The sequence below is a fragment of the Lissotriton vulgaris genome, chromosome 8 (assembly GCF_964263255.1).
Source record: "Lissotriton vulgaris chromosome 8, aLisVul1.2, whole genome shotgun sequence".
Lineage (NCBI taxonomy): Eukaryota > Metazoa > Chordata > Amphibia > Caudata > Salamandridae > Lissotriton > Lissotriton vulgaris.
This window is the reverse complement of record NC_141696.1, coordinates 1,248,842,751-1,248,866,172: the sequence shown is the minus strand read 5'-3', so window position 1 is coordinate 1,248,866,172 and position 23,422 is coordinate 1,248,842,751. Positions and strand designations below refer to the sequence as shown.

Here is a 23,422-nt window from a genome sequence, read left to right as displayed (position 1 = left end):
GACCTAATTCCTAATCATCTTGTACAAACAACTGAGACCACGCTTCTTACATGTATTAGTCTAGGCTTTGAGACTTCCCTCTTCCCCACTTGCAGAACACCTCTTAGCATAATCCATACTGTTCAGGCATCCCGCCTGCACCAGTTTGGTTTGGGAAAGGAATCGTTTAGTGCAGAGCCTGCAATGGATGAATCCGAACCTCGGACTCGTGTGTGCGCAAAGCTTCAAGAGTCCACATAAATAATAGGTACTGCACTATATGGATGGCAAGTAGCATAAAATAAAATACTGGATACATTAAAAATTGGAAAGATGCAACTTAAACAAAGGGTGAGGTTTAAAAAACAAAACAAAAAAGACTAATGAATAAGAATATGCAAAAGAGGGGAAATACCCCTCCATGGAGAAATAAAGCTACAACTGAAAAAAAGAAGGGTGGGGGACTGTGCAAATAAAGGAACGTTTAAGATAACACAGTTCTACCCCCCCCCCCCCCACCCACCACAAATGTTCAGCAATTATTGTGCGTTAAACAAGAAACCAATAGCATACCTTGATTCATACCTGTAATTGATCTTTAAGTGATTAATGCTCCTGAAAAAATAATTTTAAACCTCTTTGACCTAGATCAGGCACATGCACTCTGTCATTGTAGTGTGATTTTGCCAGACATGTATTCTGGAAACTCATGACCTTCCTCGAGGCAAGTCCCCCTGTTAGAATATTGGGTGAAGATCCACCACATCTTCCTAAAATCAGTTTGCTTTTGCCCCTGGTCCTTAAGGGGTTGAACTTTGCCAGAATAGGCTTGTCTTCAGGCAACCAAAGTTTCTAACAAGCACCCAAAATTCTCCAAGTGTTAAGATTTTCATGTGTACCCAAATAGAAATTTCTAAAATATGTGTTTGAAACCTTTGTGGTTTTCACAATGTTTCCCTCTGCCTCCACGTCTTGTAAGACCATGATGACTTTCACAAGGCTACCTTCACTACTCCAAACTGAACTTGAGTAACGCCCTAGTCCTAAAATTGAGAACCCTTGCTATCTGTTACCAGGAATTGCACAGGCTACTTAATCCACGGGAGCTTTGTTTACATTTTTCAGACATGTGGCCATCCAAGATATCTGCAGTGGAGCAGTGGGGTCTAGTTCCACATACACTTTCTGCACGCATAGTGCAATCAAACATTCCTCTTGAAGCAAGAGCCAATTTGACCAGGTGGTCTTAAGAAATGTGTTTGGTAAAGTAATTGGCTGCCCAACTTGGCTATTAAATCTCCCACTGCTTAAAAACAAGAGAGGGCCAGGTTGTGGAAGTGTTATGGTCTTTCCATTATGCCCCTTTGCTCCTAGTCCAGGCCCTATCCCTTTGCCAGGTCTGACTGCCACTAACTCACTCAGTTAAACCATTATTGAGGAAATTGACAAAAGTATACACACGTACACACTCTGTTTCACACTCTCTCACTTACTTTTTAGGTTTCGCTGGGGGACGGAGCCGTTAGGCTCCTCCTCCAGAGAAATCTATTGAGTACAGTAAGCACTCTGGAACACGCCCCCCGTCCCATTGGCTAGCTCCATAAATGGAGCCTAGCCATTGGACGAGGGGCCTGTCCATCAATGCCGGACCAGACACGGGGGCGTTCCCGAGATTCTTTGGCTTTTGCCGACGTCACGCGACGCCGGGAACGCCCCCGAGTCTCCTCCGGCCGGGCCGTGCTTGCTGCTGTCCTGCCTTGTGTCTCTCCTCCCGCCGTCCCCACGTTTCCCGCCTCCCTCCCGACGTCCGTGTCCTTTCCCGCCCCCCTCGTCCTCTCTCCCCCCCCCCCCCCTCCCCCCCCTGTCCTCACAAATTGTGGTATCCCGTCCCGCCCGGGGGTCAACCGGCAGCTGCTCGGCACCTTGGCCGAGGCACGAAGGGGCTGCGACCGCATTGGTGGCTTTTCGGAGGCTCGTCGGCAGAGGCGCGCTCTGATTGGCCGCTGCAGTGGGCCTGTCCCCGTGAGCTGCGCCGCCGTTGGTTGGAGCCTCGCCGCGTCATCAGGATCTGCCCCGGGAGCCGCGCTGTGAGTGGCTGACTCCGGGGGAACCCTCGACGTCAGCGGAGGCCAGTGGGAGCTGCGACGGGGGCCGTGCCTGCGAGGGTGAGTCTTCGGCCCAGAAGCTGGGGGAGATCGCCTTCCACCCCGCACCCGCTGAAGAGAGGAAGTATGTTATGTGAATCATGCATGATTTATACATTAGCATTAACGGGTCATTGCAACAGTCGTTTTGGTAATATGGATGGCGTTCCAGTGGGTGATGTACAGTAGCTGCTGGGAGGGTGCTCTGAGAATGGACAGTGGAAATGTACATCAGCAGGCACTGGCTGGACGCTTCATAGGGGACTTTAGGGGGAGTCGCTGTTTACCTTCTCAAAGCTCTCACAGCTTCCCAGAGGACTCCTCTAAGGCCTTCTCACTACTATTGCTAGGGCCGTCTCACTAGTAGTGCGTGACTCCTTGTCTTTTCTCCCCCTCTCTCCCTTTCCGTGGTACAACAGGCATTCTCCTCACATGAAAACTGCACACTGTTTGCGTTTCTCTTACCTCCTCACACAACCCAACCCTCTCCTCATTGAATGCACATCAACGAACCATCCCTCCTCTAACCACAGCGCTTCATAGATTGCTGACTATGCCTGCCCCAAAGCCACGGCAAAGCCCACATCCTCTACTATTACACCCACAACACTGCACACTCCACCCTCCGCACATGCATCACCAGCCATTGCCCCATCCTCCCTGAACATAACTGGGACTGGCAGCCCTTCTCTCACACACATGCTGGCCTTCTTTCATGCATATTTATACAATGCGTCTTCCTCAAGCCACACCCTCTCTTTGCACCTAACCAGCCCTCCCACTTTCATTCCACGTCACTGTCCTTTCCAGTCCCTTTACACTCTAACCGTACCTCCTATAACGCGACACCATCGCACGACTCTCCCACCAACTCACATGTACTCACCGACCTTACACGTTACACAGATGCTGTCAGCCTGCTCGTTTTAACCTCTTCGCCGCTAATGACAAGGGTAACTCGTCATGGACTTTCCATTGATTTCAATGGAAAATCAATGAAAAGTAAAATATTGCCTTAGCAGCCAAGTGGTTAAACACACCTATTTTCTCCATCTTCAGCCTGTGATGGAGGCAGACATAGTGCTGCTTATTTCGTACATCTCAAGCCTGTGATCGATGGAGCTGCTTCTATGCTGCATCTTCTCTAGAGTGGCTTTCCATGGTAGGATATTCGTTTTTTCTGCCCTTTTCACCTTCCACTCTGCATGCAAGACCCTTTCTTACCCTTCCATTATGACAATAAAGCACTACTTTGAAGGAGAACGCTCCTCGTATTGCAGCACCATCTCCGGCCTTGCTGTGTCCACTTCATGTTAGGTCTTTTGAGGTATGTGCCCTGTGGTATGGCAAACGTTCCTCTGGCCCTAATGTAAACAAGGAGAATGAGTCCTCAATGTACCATTGGGCCTCGGTGCCACTGCACCTGAAAACTATTGATAGCTATACTCGTTCTTGTAACCCTGTGCCTTTAGCCTCTTATAGCGTAAGACAATCCACTGTAAATGATGCCTGGAAAACTAGCTGCCAATCAGGACAGTGGAAGCAGACCTGAGTGAAAACCCTGTGTTGTGTGAGCATCTATCTTGTTGGAAGAACCTACGGTTGGCATTGATTACATATATCTGTGTGGAATAGGTGGCATGATACATGTGTACACATCAGCAGAGTGACATGCCATGTATAACAGTAGCATTTCACAAGAAAGCACCTGTTAAAGCAGAGTAGAGTACTGTCATGTAAGCACCACTTCAGGCACTATATGGGCCACTTTTAGCAATCCTTTGCATTACGGTGCTCACACCCTTCTTTTATCGAGCCAGGGCCCTTAAATCTGCTGCACAACAAATCTGGTGGAACAGGCAGGATTCTGCTTCCTTCCTTGTCCATGCATTCAAAATACACGTCTTTATTTTGCTCCAGGCATCAGTGGCCATTGTGTCGACAGTCTCTCACTGCATTGTAAACGGTGTGTGCCATTTTGTCTCCATCAAAGAAACCTATAATGATTTTGTATGAGTTACGCAATGCATATAGCTATGAGGATCACCTTGCTACTAGTTGACAAGCTGTGTGTATACAACAATAGCAGGATTATATATATATCTATTTTTTTTTTAGCAAAAATACGCCGCACTCAGAAATCCTTCACTTCAGGTATTTAATTAAGTAAACAGAGCCAGTCTGTCACACCGACCTGTTTCGGCCACGCAGGGCATTTCTCACTGTTGGAGGACACTACTTTATAGCCTGATAACATTTCTTGCTAATAAAGAGATCAAAGAGGGGTTCTCAATACCAATCATTAAGAAAACAACTGAGATGCTAAAACTTACAAGAGCAGGTGGCACAGATAACTTATCAGCAGTAATAATAAAAACAGCTATTCCCCTTGGAACAACTTGCTCCACCTGCTTTTTCAAACAAATTCTCCTGAAAAGAGCTTCCTAGATTGCTGGAAGGGGCAGTCCCTCGAATCTGGGGTACACCTCCTCCACCTCTGGCCAAGTTCGACCCCCCGCCCCACGTATGGAGCTCTCCCTTCATTGTTTACCTCCTCTCTTTCATCACTTCTCCCTTACCCTCCCTCTATTTCATGCTAGAGGCTTCATGCGAGCCTCAGCTGGTGAAACGCTGCTTCTGTGCCACCCCTGACCTCTGCGTGGGGCTCTTTGCGTGTGTGTGGGGCTCTTTGCGTGTGTGTGGGGCTCTTTGCGTGTGTGTGGGGCTCTTTGCGTGTGTGTGGGGCTCTTTGCGTGTGTGTGGGGCTCTTTGCGTGTGTGTGGGGCTCTTTGCGTGTGTGTGGGGCTCTTTGCGTGTGTGTGTGTGTGGGGGGGGCTCTTGCGTGTGTGTGGGGGCTCTTGCGTATGTGTGTGGGGGGCTCTTGCGTGTGTGTGTTTGTGTGGGGGGCTCTTGCGTGTGTGTGTGGGGGGCTCTGGTGTGTGAGGGGGGCTCTTGTGTGGTGTGTGTGGGGGGCTCTTGTGTGTGTGTGTGTGTGGGGGGCTCTTGTGTGGGTGTGTGTGTGCAAATGCAATACGTCTTGCATTTGCGACAGAGTAAGCTATTGGCATTGTAAATGAGAATGCCATTTATTTATCTGTTTTCAAAACCAACACATAAATAAAAAGTTTGTCATTTACAATGCCAATAGCTCAAACTTTTCCGAAGGCGAAACCGTTGCATTGTAAATGCTTGTTTGGAGGATGTCATGGTAGGGACTTGTCAGTGTGGTACCTGCCTCGTCAGTCATTTTAGCGTTTTTAAGCAGTAGGTTAATGTTCCACAATAGGCGACCAGTCAATATGTCAATGTATGAAAGCTGACAAAGTTGCAGAACAATGTATGCAGGTAAGTAACTTTATGAATATTTACATTAATTTGTGCATGTTCTGTGCAGCTGTATCCCAAAGAATTCGGTCATGACCATAAATTCTCAGCCTAGCATTCCATCTATCAGCAATCTGTCATTTCCATAGAGTTCCCAGGAGTGGGTTCTTACCTGTCTTACAGCACTTTACTGCTGTACGCTTATAAAATGTAATTAATCTTCTAACTCATGTGTTGTACTTTAGCTGCTTATCCCAAAATAATTCCCAGCTTACTTATTTGGGATTTTGTTCTTTATTTCTTGTAGAGGATGACAAACAGCAGCAGTTCGCCTAGCCTTCTCAATGACAGTGCCAAATCCTATTCAGGGCATGGTAAGGATTTCTGCATAGAGTATTAAATTGATATGTTGGTACAGTGGCAATTATTAACCAGTGGCATGCATAGGATTAAAGGACACATTGTAATTGAGACGATTACATTCCTTAAAGAAATAAACAGTACATAGAAAATATGCTTCATTAGGAGAGTCATCTTAGTAGTAAAGTGGCTCATGACACTGAAGCATGAGGAAGTTAGAGGTAACAATACAAATTTATTTTTATGGAAAGATTTCAAACATCACTCCCAGTGCTATGATTTAGAAAGAAAAAGTACATGGATATAAAAACAGTAAATTATGAGAATGTTTGAAAACTGTAAGTACGGGAAAATCACTGCAGTGTAAAATAAACCCAGCTGTGTGCTTTTGTTTATTTATAGCCTTCTATTTAAGGATATTAAGCACTTTGTCATTGTTCCTTAGGGTAATGTATCTCTTAATGCCTGTCCTTCGCAGTGTGTCCTTTCCCACACTGCTCTATATAGGAGCCAGTTGTAATGAGAAGCCCAAGTCTATTATGTGTCTGCCCCTTATACCTATTGTCTTCTCTCTTGATTTTTCTCTTCTATCTCTGTGCATTGGTTTCCTCTCACTTTTCTTGGATGTTTTATCTGATTATATGAAATTCCCTGTTTTTAAAGCATTTTAGTTAAAATTCACAGGAAACTTTGGCACTTTTATTTTTACGCACCACTTTATCAATCTTGCTTTATTGTTTCTAGATTTGATAGAATGAGGTATTTTGTCCAACCATTATTTTCACACTTTTCTCTCTTGGATCACTCCTGTTGGGTCTAACTGGGTCCTCTCCATGAATACCGGAAAGTTAATTTTAAGTAGAGTGGAAAATCTGCTGAATTTTGTATTCTGTTTATAACATGTATTAGATCCGGTATATTCCTAATGTTTGATAGGTGTTTTATGCCTTTTACTTGGTACATTTTAATAAGCTTTCAATAATTCATGCATACAGAGAGCATAAGATAATATTGTTTTAGTCTCTATACTTGCCACTAAACTGAATCTAGTGTTGGATTAATTCCGTTGACTTACAGATGCTCTAGTCCTATCACAACTATAATAAGTCATTGTATGTAATCTTTGTTTTTTTTGTCAGTCTAGGTAATTGTGTTCAGCAAAATGCAATTCCAGTGCACCTACCACATGTATCCAAAAATTAAAATATTCCAAAAATATTGAATCATTCAACAAGTGTTTTGCAGCTCAAAAGGCCGCTTTTAAATTAATCGGATCTCTTGTCTAAGGAAAGCAAATAAATTGCTTCCAACTAGTGTGGAGCATGAATTTGTTCTGGGGAGAATCTCGGTTTGTTGGAACCTTATCATGGGCTATTTTACTTATTTACTTTAAAGGATTGATCCATATCCTGGTTGAATCGTGATTGTTTGCTGTATGTACAAAAATGAAATGAAATACTTTGAAATCAAAAAGAAAATATTTTTTAACTTTATGGCCGCTCACTCATGGGCCTCGTTTTAATTCGATTGCGATTGTATGTCCCGCACTTGTTGGAATTGATTTAGTTGCAACTCTTAGACAATATAGAACATACCTTGGTTGATTTTTTTTATTTTTTTGTTGAATCGTTGAACTTTTTTATAAATATGAGAATGCTTTGCAAAACGTTAATTTTTTTGCTATTTGGAAGTATTGCTGTTTTCTAGATTGAAATTTTTTTTGTGGGCAATTAAGTATGATGCTTGTAATATCCGCAGGATTATAATTTCTTACGGTGACTCAGTTTTTATTATAGAATTAATAAAAACAGGGGGAGCGTTAACTGTTGCTGAAGAGACACCAGGTGCTGGATAGTATCTCCCTACTTACCCTAGCAAAAACCTATTTATGGACGGTTTGGGGAGTGATCTATATCTCCCTAAGCCCCTTTAAGATCACCCTCTCACCCCCATTTATAATGCCTTTCTCTTACTGCCTTATTTTTAAACCCTTACGCATAACCTGTACCACTTACCTTTAATCCCTGACCCGTAAACCCGTACTTACCCCTTTAGCCATAGTCCCTTAACTTTGCCGATAGTCCCTTACAGACTTCTCCCCCCTTTGCACCTACATTTGTGCCCTTACTGTTGCCCCTCCCCTTAATCACTTACTGTTGCCCATCACCCCATACCTTTAACCACTTACCAAATACTCTTACTCCAACTCATCCTAACAAAATGATATTCGGCCTTCTAAAATGTTTATTCGTTGTATGACTTTCAATGAAATTACAGACAGTGAGATAATCTACAATAAAAGTGTAATCAATGAGGAAATGCCTAAGAGGGAAATGCCCAAGAGCAAATGTGATATGGATGCAGCCACATGGTATGTTCCCATAAACAGATACTGTTGGGTACTCGTTGCACCACATGTAAATCTATAACCGTTTTGTGCAAAGGAAATAGTAATGATATCTAGCTCTTGATTCTAATAGGATGCCCTTTATAGATTCTCATTTAATGCACCTCCCATTTCAAGGTGATGAAAAGAGGTTCAGAATCTTAAACTAACCCAATGCACTGGTTTGCCAATGTAAGGATGGTGCTACTTAGAGGAACATTATGGGGTACAACAGCAGAAGGGAGGGACCTAGAATAGATCCACACTAGTTGCTACAATCACTCATGCTGCCAATAAATTCTGACCGTTTAATGCAGCTATACCTAAGGTATATTAGGGTACAGTCTTAATCCAAAGTGCAGTAGGAACTAGAAAAAGATATTCATAAGCAGTCCATTGTCATTACGTCCATCTTGAGCAAAAACCGTGAGTTGCCCAATGAGAAGGAAGGGTTTATGTGTTCTTAGATTGATGTGAGACCTTATGATTTTGTTTATAGTTTGAAAGTTAACATTTTATTCACAGCCGAAACATGACTGAACAATGCTTCTGGTCCCAGTAGAATTTAAATAATTCAAACTCCTCACATTAAAATGTTCTATGAGCCTGGAGGATATCTAGGCAATCCGCTTATTTTAGACCTCCTTCCACCCCAATAGACTTCAACTCTTAAAGTTCAGCTGTTGGAAGGCATTATATACTCTATGGCATTTGGTATGCTTTCCTTTGTATGTATGTATTTGTCGATTCCGCACAACTTGTTACAGCTTTGTAATCTTTTTAAACAGGTCAGCAGTCTGAAGATTGAAGCAGAATTGTCTTTCTATTGACTCTGTACTCTTATTCATTATTCACCCATTCACCATCTCTCCCTGCACCTGGTAGGGGATGGTCTCTTGACCACAATTATGGGCTACTGAGGTGAAGTGTTGGGGTAATGTGTGGGATAGTGACGTAGTCAGTGAAGCACAGAACTATACGAGAACTACCATAATTGCCCTTTAATTTTATACTCTTCAATAAGGGGCACAAAGAAGTCTGGAGCACAAGTTGCTGCTTTCTTTTGGTTGCCCATTTGGCAGATGGCTGAGGAACTTGTGCAGTAACTGACAAAATGTTTCGTGCAAATTACTTGACTTTTGTATTGATTAGAGGTATATTGACTTCTAATGTTATGCTAATCGGATGTAAATAGCTCATAATTTGCTATTACTGTGACATTGCTTTGATTTTGGTAATCCGGGGGTCATTTTCTGGACTGTTCAGAGGTTTCTGTTGCAGACCACTATTCGGTTTGGCTTAAGAAAAAAATTGTTATTGGTAACATGAGGGGACATTTCCCTTTATTAGGTGAATAAGTCCTCTTCAATGAGTTCGGATATTGGTTTCTAATGCAAATACTTTTGACGTGTTTACTTGTTGTAATTGCTTTTATTTTTGTATCCTTATTTTGAATTAAACCTTCTCATGGGTTAGTCAAGCATATATTGAAGCAAAGTTTACGTGAGGGGTATGCTGATGGCTGTCTTTTTTCGCAACCTGAAATTAGAAGGTAGTACTTTATTCTGCAACTCATGAATAGTTGTTTTCATTGTAGGTCCCCCGGCTTAACCTACTCTTATTCTATTCTTATGTTGTACCATTTCACAGACTACTGGGGGCTCTTTCTGCTGTGAAGCGATTTTACAGTCTTTGCCTATTTATGCAGATAGAAAAATCGGTGCTAACATTTCTATACATTTTGAACCATATGTTAATTTTATGTAGCTCATGTTTCTGCTGATACAGGAGAGTGCATATACAAGAGAATGTGCACTTCTCTTAAGCTTTTCTTCTCCATTGAATGTTATAAAGTTTGTTCATAGTTTTAAGTGTAACCCATTTCTGTTCTTTCTTTTCTTTTCCAGATTCTTTAAGTTCTTCATCGTTGTTCAATGATTTTGGTGGCCTAACCATGTCCCAAAGGCGAAAGGTAATTCATATATATTCTCATTCTCTCCCCCCCTTTTTTTTAAGGAAGTTTATAATAAACATTCTACTGTACTTAATTAGCTAGTTAATGACAGCAGTATCGGAGTGAATTATCGTTCTGCAGTAAATCATACCTGTAATGCAGCCACAACCCAAGTCAATCAAGTGTTCTGGATCTGTGACAAATAGTAAAATCTCAGCATATGAGATCTTCCCCACCCGGTCCGAGTCCCAGCTCAGACCACTGATTAGGAGACCACCCCACCCACCCTCACCCAGCATGTTAAGGGTTCCAATATCTGAAAGAGAGATATAGCCGCAGATTGCTTACCTTTTAACTTTCAGGCTAGATCCAGAAGATTTTACTTAGCAGTACCCTTGCGTGCCAATAGATGGCGCCGGTCAACTCTGCCTGATGTAGTCGGTGTCATGTTTGTTGTTGTCGTGACGTCCGCGTCGTCAATATAACCGCCACTCCGGCACGCTGATATCACTTATTTTCATTCCGCGCCAGCCAGCCCAGATCCTTTGGAAGCTTACCCCTTGTCATTTCTGCTAAGACTTTTTCAACCCTTTGTTGACTCCTTTTGGTGTGCTAGGGATGTCTAGCAAGAAGACATCTGGGTTCAACCAGTGCGGCGCCTGTCACCGCGCCATATCAATCTCGGCCCCCCACTTGGTATGTCCTTGGTGGCTGGAGCGCGACCATGACATGAAGCCGTGATCCGATTGGCAGACCATGGCGCTGAAAGCTTTAAGGGAGTGGTCCGCAAAGCTACACTGGGCCCGGCACACAGCAGTCACCCCGACTATCTCGATCCCGTTCTCGGTCGAGAGAAAGGTCCGAGCACCACTCCGAAGGATCGAAGTCCTCTTCCTCCAGGTCATCGCGGTCAGGTAGGAGTATGACGTTACAACCCATGCTATTACCACGCATGCCTTTACAACGCGGTTTTTACAACGCATGCCTTTACAACGCATAGTGCTTTGGGGCGCTGGATAGTGAATAGTTTAATTTACTATTCCAACTCCAGTCCCCTTGGATAGTAGGGAAGGTGTTGGATAGTAAATTAAACCTATTCCCTATCCTAGAGCGCCCCCCAGCGCAATGCGTTGTAATGATTTGCGTTGTAAAAGTTGCGTCGTAAAGGCACTGCGTGGTAAAAGTTGCGTTGTAAAGGATGTTTCCCGGTAGGAGGCATCACAAAAAGCACAAGAAGTTGAAGTATGCTTTGACTTCGCCCCGTCCGTTACACGACGAGACGGAGGAACATTGGCGTTCGTGGAACGGCTCCCCGGAGCGGTTGTCTCGGTCGGTTCTGTGTTACCCTCCCTTTCCGTGCCGAGAGCATCCTCCGCCAAACTTTAGGAGTTGTATGCCACCATGTGCATCATATTTGGGCGGCCTGACCCTGCCTGCACACCTTCTGGCCCCGCAGGCTCAGATGGAGTCCATGTGGGTTCCATGCCTTCGGCCAGTCGCACCTCCGCCCAGCGGTGCCTCCCAATCCTCATTCCCAACGATATGGAGCCTGTTGGGCATTTATTGTGCCATATGGCTCCATGCCGGTCAGCCTGCAATATTCTGAAGAGTTGGGAATGGATGAGGATTTGGAAGGAGAGCAGTATCCCTTAGAAATCCTACAACCTCAAGACATCAACTGGTATGAGGAACTGGGTGATGCCAGTGGTCTGGATTCCTCCCCAGATTTTGGCATGCTGTCTCCACCCAACCTGGCTACAAAGAAGAGGGGCATCATTTGTTATGGTAATGTGTAGGGCTGTGGAGGTTCTGGACCTGCAGCTCCCTACATTGGCAATCAAAACTAACATCTTGACAGAGGTCCTGCGGTCTGGTGTCCCTGCCTACTTTCTATGCACCTCCGCACCCTTCTAAGGAAGAGGAGCATCTCCACCGTCTGGACCCAAAAAGAGCTTTATTGTTCTACCTTGGTTGCACAAAAGAGTTCCGGGTGGATGACCAACTCTTTTTTAGTGTACGTGGGAGCAAAGAAGGGGCGTGCTGTTCAAAAGAGGAACACCTCGCGTTGGGTCATCCTCTATATTAAAATATATTACACCTTGGCAAAGAAGCTACTTCCTGAAGACCTTAGGGCCCATTCCACCAGGGCGAAGGCAGCCACAACAGCCCTCCAGCGTGGTTCTACAATTGCCGATATCTGCCAAGTGGCTATGTCGGCGTCTCTGCACAAGTACGCCAGACACTATTGCTTGGATTCTCAGGTTCGCAGGGAGGTCCTATTTGGCCGCTCTGTTCGGCAGGACTTTCTGGTCTAAAGCTTTTCTGCAGTCCCACCTCCGTAGAAGATATTGCTTGGGTATCTGTTCAAAGGTAAGGAATCTGCGGCTTGCTGTCTCCATCAGATGGACAAGTTATTTACCTTTGGTAACGCCTTAACAGGTAGAAACATGACCTAGCCACAGATTCCTTCCCGACCGACTCATCCTCCCTGCACTGCGGAATTGTTTTTAGTGTTAGGGCTGTTCCCCCTTCAAGGACCTAGATGTTTTTTTAGCACACCTCTTTGGGGAGAGGATGTGGTCTAATGGCTAAGGCGCTCAACCTCAAATCTGGGGAACCGGGTTCGAGTCACAGCAATGACGCCTAACATCCTGTGAATCTGGGCAAATCACTTAATCTCCCCGTCCCTAACAAAAATTAATGTGTCCTTGTGTAATGCAACTGGTGCTCGTGTAAATTGCTCTGATACCTTTGGGTCAAGTTAACAATATATAAAACTCCAGAAGGTAAAAAAAAAAAAAAACACCATGGTCAGTCACTTCATGGTTCTGTGCGTCTTGCGTAGAAAGTAGTGAAAATATTGACGACGCAGACGTCATGACGACTTAAACGACTAAATCATGCAGAGTGGACCAGTGGCATCTACCAGCGCTCATGGGTGCTGCTAACGAAATCTTCCAGATCTAGCCTGATGCTTGGAAGTTCAAAGGTAAGGAATCTGCTGCTAGATCATGTCTTTTTCCGATAAGGTGTTACCGAAGGTAAGTTACTTGTCTGCCTGGGCAAATAGTAAAGGTCAGAGCGGGCACCCTGGTCTAGTGCTTCTATGTGCAGAAAAGGTAGTGGGATATTAGTCATAAACTTGTGCACAGGTCAAGCGGTCAGAAGAGAGTAGTTTTACCCATTGTATATGTCTGGGTCGAATATCATTTTTTTAAAAGAGTTGAAATAGTTACGGACACTCAAGTAACTCTAACGCGTTAGACGTGTCTAAGAAATCAACCACTGGTGGTGTTGAAACATTGTTCTTCCTTGCGAGACAACCAAACGGGCGCTTGAGAATCAGTCTGGTGCTTCTTCCTCCTATGCATAAAGGCAGACTGATTGGTTTGTACGAGGGCTGTGCTCACATGAGATAAGCCATTAGTGAGGATCTTGGTGGTTTTAGGGATTAGATGAGAAATTGGCCTGTAGGTGCTACACAGCTCCATGGGCTTACTGCTTTCGGGACACCCACAATCATAGGTGATTTCGTTTCCCCTACTAAGCAGCCAACCGCCAACTCAGCTTTATACATCGGGAAGAGATGTTTGGAGATCCTGTTAGCGACACATTTGTAGAGTTCTATTGGCAGGGGCCAGGGGCCTCTCAAAATTGTAGAGCTCCAATAGCATCCTCGATCTCCTCCACCATAATAGGCACATAAAGTGCCGCACCATCAGAGTCTAAAAGGCAAGGAGCTGGGATGTCTCAAAGTAAAGCCTCCATCTCTTCAACTGCACAGGTTAGTGTCGATGTATATAATCTTACATAGTGTTGAGCAAACTCTGCTGCGGTGCGGAAGTTGCCTATGACTTTCCACTGGGTCTTAGTATGGATTTCCACAACGCATCTCTCCACTTTTTCCCTCTTGCCTAGTCATGCCAGTAGTTTCCCAGCCTTGTTGCCTACCTCGTAAATCCTACTCTGCACAGAGGTGATTGATTACGTCCAGCGTTAGTGGCTCGATCATGATTGTTATGTTATTTAAATGTATAAGGCGCACAGCTACCTGAGGTGTTTCCTGGCGCCAGCAGGTAAGGGTGAAAAGAGTAAGCAGTAAAATTACTGATAAAACAACCAGGTCTTTACTTGTCTAAGGCAAGTACTAAGGACAGTTTCCCTCCATATAAAGAGAGGAAGAGCGTTCCAGAGGGAGGTTCCCAAAAAAGAGAAGGACCTACCACTCCTCCTGGTCAGTTTAATTCTAGGGATAACAAAGTGTACAACTGGATTAAAGATTGCAAGTATTGTGGGGCTGTTCCGGATATAATTTTAAACCTAAAGCTCAAGGCCTTAAATTTAATATGGTTCTCCCCTTGCCGTAGTCAAGCCTAGGCGTAATCAAGGCTTGAACCACAGTACGGTGAACAGAGAGGGGTAACAACCACAGAATTTTTCTCAACCATCTCAAAATGGTAAAGCATGTTGCAGCCACCCTAGTTATTTGTTGCTTCATTGACAGATGGTCGTCAATGATGATACCCAGGTTACGAACTTGATGTACTGGCTGGGGTAAAAAGCCCATTTCAGTGGGCCAATGTTGCGGTCCCCAGAGGTCTTGCTCTTTTCCTAAAATCATAACCTCAGTTTTAGCTCCATTTGTTTGAGCAAGTTGTTCTGCATCCAAGATACAATTTTCCTCACACTTATCTGGAGAGCAGATAAATCAGATCCCCTAGATGAAGTAAGGTAAAAGATTATCTTCGTGTCGTCCGCATAGGAGAAAAGGGAAAGCCCTACCTCTTCGGAAATATATGCCAACGGGCACACATAAATATTAAACAGCAGGTGACTCAGCACAGAGCCCTGATGAACTCCATCATGAGATCAATGGATATTGGAACTTGCCAAAGTGGAGAAAACCTGAAAAGTTTGATCAGTCAGGAAAGCGCTAAACCATTGTAAGGCTGAGCCTCCAACGTGTAAGGCTTTCAGCAGGAACGTCTGAGACACTGTGTCGAAAGCGGCACTGAGATCAAGTAAAATGAGAGCCACTGGATCACCGAGGTCCAGATGCAGTCTCAACATCGATATAACCAAGTAGAGTAGATTCAGTGGAGAAACCTGTTCTGAAACCTGCTCTAAAACCAGACTGAGAGGGATGAAGGAAACTCAGAGACTCAACCAAAAAAGTCGGATGAAAATTGACATGTTTTTCAAGAAGCTTGGAGAATACCGGAAGCAGAGAAATATGCCAAAAATTAGATGGCATTGAAGGATCAGCATTTGGCTTCTTTAAGAGAGGGAGCTCCATGGCATGCCTCCAGTCTGGAGGACGAAAGCCTTCCTGTAAAGAGGCATTTAGAAGATCCATGATCAACCGGAGCCGAAGTGCCTCAAGCTGTTTCATCACGGAGATGGGAAGAAGATCTCTAAGAGAACGCGATTTAATGCTAGCCAAGAAACTGATAAAAGTGCTAGGTTCTAAAAGGGACCATGCTTCTACTTAATGATGGATTTTACATTATCCTGGATCCGAGAGGCTCCCGTACGAACAATAGTTACAGTGTTGGAAGTCTGCAGAGAATCTAGCTGGTTCTCATAGGTTAGAGGAGAATACAGTTTCTCAACTTTCTCCAGAAAGAAGAAGGCGAGGTTCTCACGTTGCGTAGCAGTTGAAGTGCAACAGGTTGTCAGAGTATTAGAGCCAGATAGTTCTTTGACTACTTTAAAGTGATGAAACAAACTTAGCACGAGCTGCTTTGCAAAGAATATGATAGTCACTTAGGGCCTTTTTATAGGCTATCTTAGCATCTGTCTTATAGTATTTTCTCCATTTCCTTTCCAGATTTTGACACTCTGATTTCTCAATCTTGAGGTTCTCTGTAAACCATGGGGCAAGCAACCAATGGCGGCCTAAAGTTTTGTAGGAAAGAGGAAGGCAGGTGTCTGCTGTATAAGAGATCCATTTTTGAATTGAACCCAAATCTGAGGTAGCAAGCTTTTTTATAGCTGGTCTAGAATCATCTAAAAAATGATTTACGGCTCCGACATTGAGCTTGATCCTTAAGTTTAGGTACGGCCGTAACTGCCAGGGTGCAGGCTGCAGCCTTCAGCAGACATGGTACCCAAAATAATCAGACCAGCACAAAGGGAAAGCAGGTGGGCAAACCAGATCCAACAGAGTGGAAAAGATTGGATCAAGCAATTGTCCCTCAACATGGTTAGGACCTGAATTGTAAAGATAATTATTCCTTGCTTCATGATCAGCAATGAAAGCCGCACTATTGGTGCATGCAGAATCATCTAAATGAAGATTTAGGTCACCCAGAATGGTAAAATTAACAGCTTTCAAAACATGGGAGGTTATCAGATCTGGGAAAGATAGTGCCCAAGGTCCTACAGACAAGTTCTTTATGGTGGTGCATGCCTTCACTTGGCTGAAGTATATTGGCTCTTTTTAATTGGAGGATGCGGTATTAGACATCCATGCTTAAAAAATTGCCTGCCACGCAACACTGCTCTGTACTGCCATAGTGCCACCTTTAATTGCACTGTGCGTTCATTTTAATTGAACTAGTATGGTTTGACACAATTCATCTTCCACCCCATTTGTTTCAATGACCAGGGGTCTAACGCCACCCTCTAAAGATTCCCTATCTGCACAGCCCAATCTGCGCACAAAGACAAGTAATCTGAGATCTCCTTGGTTAGAAAGCGAGTGAACAAAACCTGCCTTGTGTAAACACGTAGTCTAGTTGGGAGTAGGAACCATGCACCCCAGAGTAGGGGTATTGTCGTGTTGTAGCATTGCACAGTCTCCAGACGTCCGTCAGGTCATACATTTCTATCAAATCTGTGAAGCCGCCACATCCCATTGAGGCACTCTGCGTGATCTGATCAATGGATTTGTCTATTACTGAATTGAAGTGCCCCTAAGATCAGCTGCCCATTTGGAAGCCCCAGGTGAATGTTCCCCCAATTCTGTCACTCCCGCAGATTACTGTGGGGGCAGCAAATAATTTGTTCCTCTGACCCAGATGGGATGACCAACCCATATTGAACTGCCGTCCATTACATTGGTCCTGGTCAAGTCTGCTGATCCCTTGAGGATAGATGGTTTCTTTATGTATGTGTTTTCTATGTCCCCTCCCGAAAGAGGACTTATCTGGGGAACTTAACATCACTCTTTTCATTGCATTGTAAGAGCTGCCCATTGAGATACTAGCACATCTTCCTGAGAATGGTGTGGCAGACTAATGTCCGTGTGTGCGATCACAGTCTGCTGTTGCTTCCTGCTGTGTATCATTGCTCCCAAACAATGCCTATGAATAATGCAGGTTCATGATCAATGTCCTCAAAGAAGCTAGAAAGCTAAAGCTGCATATGTCCACAAACATTAACAGTTCCACCAGTTCTGTGAACTGTGGCCTATGTTGCAAGTACTTTCACCTTTAACTGACATCTCAGGTCAAAGCCATCACACTGTCATTCAGCTGGGAGGGCTTGTTTACTGAATCCATATATGTTGCTCTCCAGCAGTATAACAGTTAATACAGAATCACTGATTGCCATACTTGCAGCACCTGTCACATGACCTCCTCCTGAAGTCTTTCTTATTGACAGCACATTGAGAGAGAAGATAAACATACATGCTTTTAAAAGTATGATCAGACATGTTCAAATGGTATAAAAGTTTATACCAAACAGATAGCGACGTTAACAATCTGTTAGGCTCCCTTCATTTACTCCACTTGAAGTTCTTTTGAAATATGGGTCCCTCTGGGCTCAGCCCCACTTAACTCATTCACTCTGAAGGAGTCAACTTCTACATGCACACCAAAACAACTCGTTTTTAATGAGACTGAGGTAATATTGAATCTGGTGTACATTTCCAGCAATGCATGAGATTTATTTGGGAGTACATGGGTAGTAATTGGATAACGCTCAATGCAGACAAAAGTATTGGTGGTGGAGGAGAATGCAGCTCTTCATCTTGATAGTAACTACCCAGTTGAATTGGATCTTCAGCCTAGCTTAGTGAAAGCGGATAAATGTTATGTAATTTTAATTTTAAAAGGCGAACAGCTACCCTATGGTTTCCTGGTGCCACATGAAAAGTGCAAAGAAAAATGGAGAGCTACATATTAAATAGCCACGTTTTTAATACCTCTCCTGAAGATCTCATAAGAAGATTCACTACTAAGGCCTGCTGGAAGGGAGTTCCATAAAGAAGGACCCAGATAGGAAAAAGAGCGATTGCCCATACGCACTAGACTCATCCTTGGAATGACAAACTTCGCCTGGGCAGCTGATCGAAGTGAGCGGGAAGGAACATAAGGGTGAACAAGGGTCATCAAGTAGGGGGGAGCCGTGCCGGATTTTTATCTTAAGCAGAAGACTCAAAGCCTTAAACTTAATGCGACATTCAATCCTGAGCCAATGAAGTTCTCGAATTGATCCTGAGATAAACGCAGTTTTGGGGATCTTACAAAGCACCGTGCTACGGCGTTCTGTACTAACTGCAGCTTACGCAGCACTTCCTTAGAGGTACCCAAGTACAAGCTGTTACTATAGTCCAGCCTTGAGGTGATAAGCACCTGGACCACCGTGTGTTGGGCGAAAGAAGGTAACCTCCATGAGATTTTTTTTTAGCCATCTAAGGATAGTGAAGCAGGTAGAGGCTACTCTAACTGCTTACTGCTTCATGGACAATTGGTTGTCGATAACATCAAGATTTTGAACTTGATGTTTGGGTTGGGGGACTGGACCCATTTCTGCGGGCCAATGTTGTGGACCCCAGAAGTCCTTGTTATTGCCCACGATCAGCAGTTCTGTTTTCTCTCCATTGAGTTTTAATAGGTTGGTATGTATCCAGCCCGCAATATTAGAGGGAGAAGACAATCTGGGTGTTGTCAGTGTATGAAAAAAGAGACAACCCAGCTTCCTCTGCAATCAACGCCATCGGCCTCACATAGATGTTAAATAATTGAGGGCTGAGAATAGAGCCTTGAGGAACAGCATATAATTACTTGTGACTCTCAGAGCACGCTATTGGCGAAAAAACCTGAAACGTGCGATTCGTCAAGAAATCGGCAAGGCATTCAAGTGGTCTACCGGTCACCCCCAATGATTGCAAGGCCTGTAATAGCACAGTGTGCGAGACAGTGTGAAAAGCGGCACCGAGGTCTAAAAGTATACGAGCCACAGTGCCGCCCGCGTCTACTTGTTGATGTATCAAGTCATAACTCCAAGCAGAGCGGTTTCGGTTGAAAAAACCCGCACTGAAGTAATATGTACTCTGTTTGAGTACATATTAAAGCGTATCTATCCATGTTTAGTTTGGTGTCAAACAGAATGACAAAAGATGGGCTGATTAATTCAAGCTTTGTCAAAAAAGCTCTTTTCAGACATTATGGTACTTGTGGGAAGCCAGGCCTGAAAAACACTTTACACTTAAAGTGTTAGAAGATGTCTCAAGTTTTATATTGACAGGACTAAAAAGTTTTGAAAGAATAATCCACTTTTGATAGCTTGTGATACTTCCCGTACTGATTTTCTGTTAGACTTCCAGCTCAACGGTAGGAAAGCATGTGAATCTATGAAAGATACCAATACTGGAGTACAACAGTTACAGGAAAGTAACTTTTTTTCTTTTGCAGCTGTATCTCTCATAGAGGCCAGACATCCCACCAGGCTCACCTTGTAAATTGTGAATAAAAGATCCAACTGAATACGCGTCTCAAATAGGCAAACATCAAATGGATTCCAAGAGATTGATGGGTATTTCTTTTTAACATAATCAGTGTTTGATTGCATACCCTCCCCCTGTCACTGCCCACAAACAGTTACTTGAAATCGGTTCAAACTATTAGATGGGTGATTCTATAAGTAATAACAACCATTGAACCCATATAGCAATTGAGTACAAATGAGTGGTTGTTACCAGTGATATGGCATGAAGTCTTTTATGTGTGAAAGCAGTGGCAAGTTCTTTTTCCTTTTTTTTGTGGTTTTCTTTATTCAGTCATGTTCTCATAAAATGTCCTCTATTTGAGTCCCTTAAACATGTAGCTTAAATTGACCTTCAGGGTATGATAGTGCCATGGCCATCGACACTGGAAAGTTGTCAGTGTTCCAAAATACAAATTATAATATTTTTAGAGATGTGTTCTTTCATGAAAAACAGAAGCAAGGTGTACAAAGTGTTAACTTGTAGCTATTGACATTTCAGAAGATCTCATTGCAGAATACACAGCCATGAAGTAACTCCAGCTTGGATAATACTCAAAATTGGACATGTTTACTTGAAAGATCGTTTTGGTAGCATTCCAAAAATTAGTGTTTTCAAACCTTTGATAAAGTTATAGTCTTGAAGTTAGTAACATTTACTTTATTTTCCTTTTGTTCAAAGGGTTCTGAAGTCCTTCCAGCCATGAGGGGCATTCAGATGATGGTAATTGGTGGGGAGAGTGAATCGTGGAGAGAACCAGCATTACAAGTAAGTAAACGTTCATACATTTTTACGTTCACACACTGTGGTATGTACTGACGTTTGTCGTATAAAATAGAACATATATTTGTAGTTTACTTGCGCTGAAGGGTGGTCCATGGGCACCTGTGAACCTGGTGTTCAGCCGTGCCTCTCCAGATATTAGATATGCAAATAGGCTGCCCCTTGCTTCTTTCTTCTTCGGGGGCATACAGAAGCTTCACTGTTGAATACCCTACATGCTGAGCCCTCACTCCACTCAGGGACCCAAATAAGAAGTGCCTCCTTCTAAGGCAACATCACACTTATAGGGGCTCTTTGGGTCACTTGCAACCCAGGGGTGGAGCTGGATCCACCAAACAACCCTGTCAGCTGGGCCACTCAGTGTCTCTCTAAACATTAGAGAGACCTGTCCTGTCGGTTTCCACTCACCCCCTGTGTTAGCTCCCACTCGGGGTACCTGACCTCCTCTGCGGAAGCTGATTTCAGGTTTGTAGGGTAGGGTGGGGGGGGAGAGGAATGATGGGCCCGCTGCTACACTTGTTGCTGATATCATACTCCAGTATCTTTACGTCTCCTGCCTCGTGCTCCCCAGCAAGCTTCTTTATACTCTGTTTGTGTATTGTGTCTATAATGAAATGGTAAGAAAAAAAAATTGGTGTCAAAAGCACCATATCTCATTTTTAGAGGAGGGGCCCCCTGTCATAGGCAAAAAGTCCACCTCAATTTTGTGCTGGGTCAGCCTTGTGCTGCATAGCTTCCATCGCCAGGCCCGGGAACCTGGGCCGTGGCACAATGTTTCCCCTCAAGGCTGCGGGAACTGCCAAATCCCCACAGCGCAAGGCTTTGACACCCCCCTCCTGCTCCCTGGGAGGTTTCCTCAGGCTATCATCTTCGCTGCGAAGGCCAATTGGGAGAGGGCGCCCCTTCCCTAGCTGCCTCTTATACTGCATTGTATATAAAGGTGAGTAAACCAATATACCCTTGCGGGCTTGGGCAAAGTTTATAATAGAAGATGGCCAGCAAGGGGTTTCATTTATTCTGAGATTTTTTCAGCACCGTTAGGACTTGTTTAGGAGTAATCACAGTACCTACGCCAGAGTTTAATCAGTGGCTGTTCTATTTAATTCAAAAAGAACACAAGATGTTACCACACTAACATCAAATTTACACACGAATAATCAATAAAACGTGAAACCAGGGTTTTTGTTTTGTCTGACAATTATTATTGAAATTCAAGACAAAGTGTATAAATTTCTGTACAAAAAAATGAATAATCATAAAGAATAGGGTGCATACATAGATATAATGAGGATATTCAAGGCATTGGTTGCTTGTCCTTAGGCATATCCAAATTTTAAGTCCAGACTGCTGGGTCACAGTAGTTGATTGATTTTAACTCAAAGTCAGAAGAAAATCAAAAGATGACATGAGACAAACTACGCAGAGTTTGACTAAACAAGTCGACGTTTCGGCCTTATTTCAGTTATTCTTAAGACCATCATCAGGACAACAAAGTGGTATATACAATTGATGACCCTCTGTGAAAAAACAACAAGAAATTACAATATATTACATACAGTTATATTCAAATACCTGGTTTGACTGGTTATTTACAAGGAATTTTTTGTAAGAATGCTAAACATATTCACATTTTTAATACTTGTGTCTAACATTTCAAGGTTAAAAGATAGTCGGTGTGGCGACTAAAGTAATTGAATTGAAAAAAGACAGTCAGCTGAGTCTTAAAAGTGAATTCACTGAGTATTTAGTAGTGTGGAACTTAATGAACAGAGTTAATCAAATTACTACTTGCTAATCACGGAGTGGTAACCTGTACTCACTTTTTTAAAAACAAATGCACGTCAGTTAGGGATTCTTGACGGCACCGGCACCTTCAATTGGTTGCGTTGAGGTCGGGCACAGGAATCAATCGATTGTGCATGGGATACACTAAAAGGAACGAAATATGGCTATAATTCCTATTTGGTGTAGAACAAAACTTTTACTATACTTTTGGGTTTGCGGAAAGTTCAGAAAATTTACCTTGCAACGAGTATAGCGAAGCAAAGGAAGGATTCTGGCAGTTAGTCCAGTTTAAATTGATGCTTGGTAATGACTGAGCAAAAAAGGGGGAAGAAATATGCACGTAATTTAGCGTTGCATGATTTCTACAACTTGACACATCAATCACCCAAACTGTGTTTCAGTTAGATCGATTACAGTTAGTCAAATAATTAATAAAACGTATGTGTGCTTTTATACAGGGGAAGGTATGACTGATAATGTCATACTGCAGAATTACATTGAAGTTGTGTATATAAAACACTAATGTTGCAAAGTGGTTATGGTTGAATAAATCGGGTAAACAACAGAGGTCGCGTTATGGGCAATGAATGTGAATCCCAATGTTTAAAAAACCATCAAGGATGTAGCCGAGCGAAATGCTCTAATAATCTAGTTGCTACAGGGGAGTTTCTCTCTTAATGAGATACAGACACCCAAGCGCGGTGCAATGTTAATGGAATTTTTCGAAAAACGGGGAGTTTGTGCAGAAAGTTACAAACACGCGGACATCATACACCAGCTTCTGTTAATTAAGTATTACAACGGAAGCGTGTGTGAAATAAGTTGCAAACACACGGGCACAATAAACCGGCATCAATTCTACTTACTTTAAATCATTCGCCGCGGAACGTCAATGGAAAACGATCAGGGATTGTAACAGTGTTGCAAGTACACTCTTTATATATACTGTTGATAGACCGACAAAAGATCGCGTGGTCTCGCGATATTATATG

General features: G+C 43.4%; 1 protein-coding gene across 2 annotated transcripts in view; it reads left to right on the top strand.

The window, feature by feature from the left end:
• Positions 1 to 23,422, top strand: part of PAN3 (poly(A) specific ribonuclease subunit PAN3) — a 1,023,990-nt gene that overhangs the window by 232,255 nt on the left and 768,313 nt on the right. For both annotated transcript variants that reach the window (XM_086935164.1, XM_086935165.1), the window contains exons 4-6: positions 5,755 to 5,821; positions 10,101 to 10,165; positions 20,544 to 20,630. In XM_086935164.1, the coding sequence (XP_086791290.1) occupies positions 5,755 to 5,821; positions 10,101 to 10,165; positions 20,544 to 20,630 (219 nt within the window). The remainder of the gene's footprint in view (positions 1 to 5,754; positions 5,822 to 10,100; positions 10,166 to 20,543; positions 20,631 to 23,422) is intronic.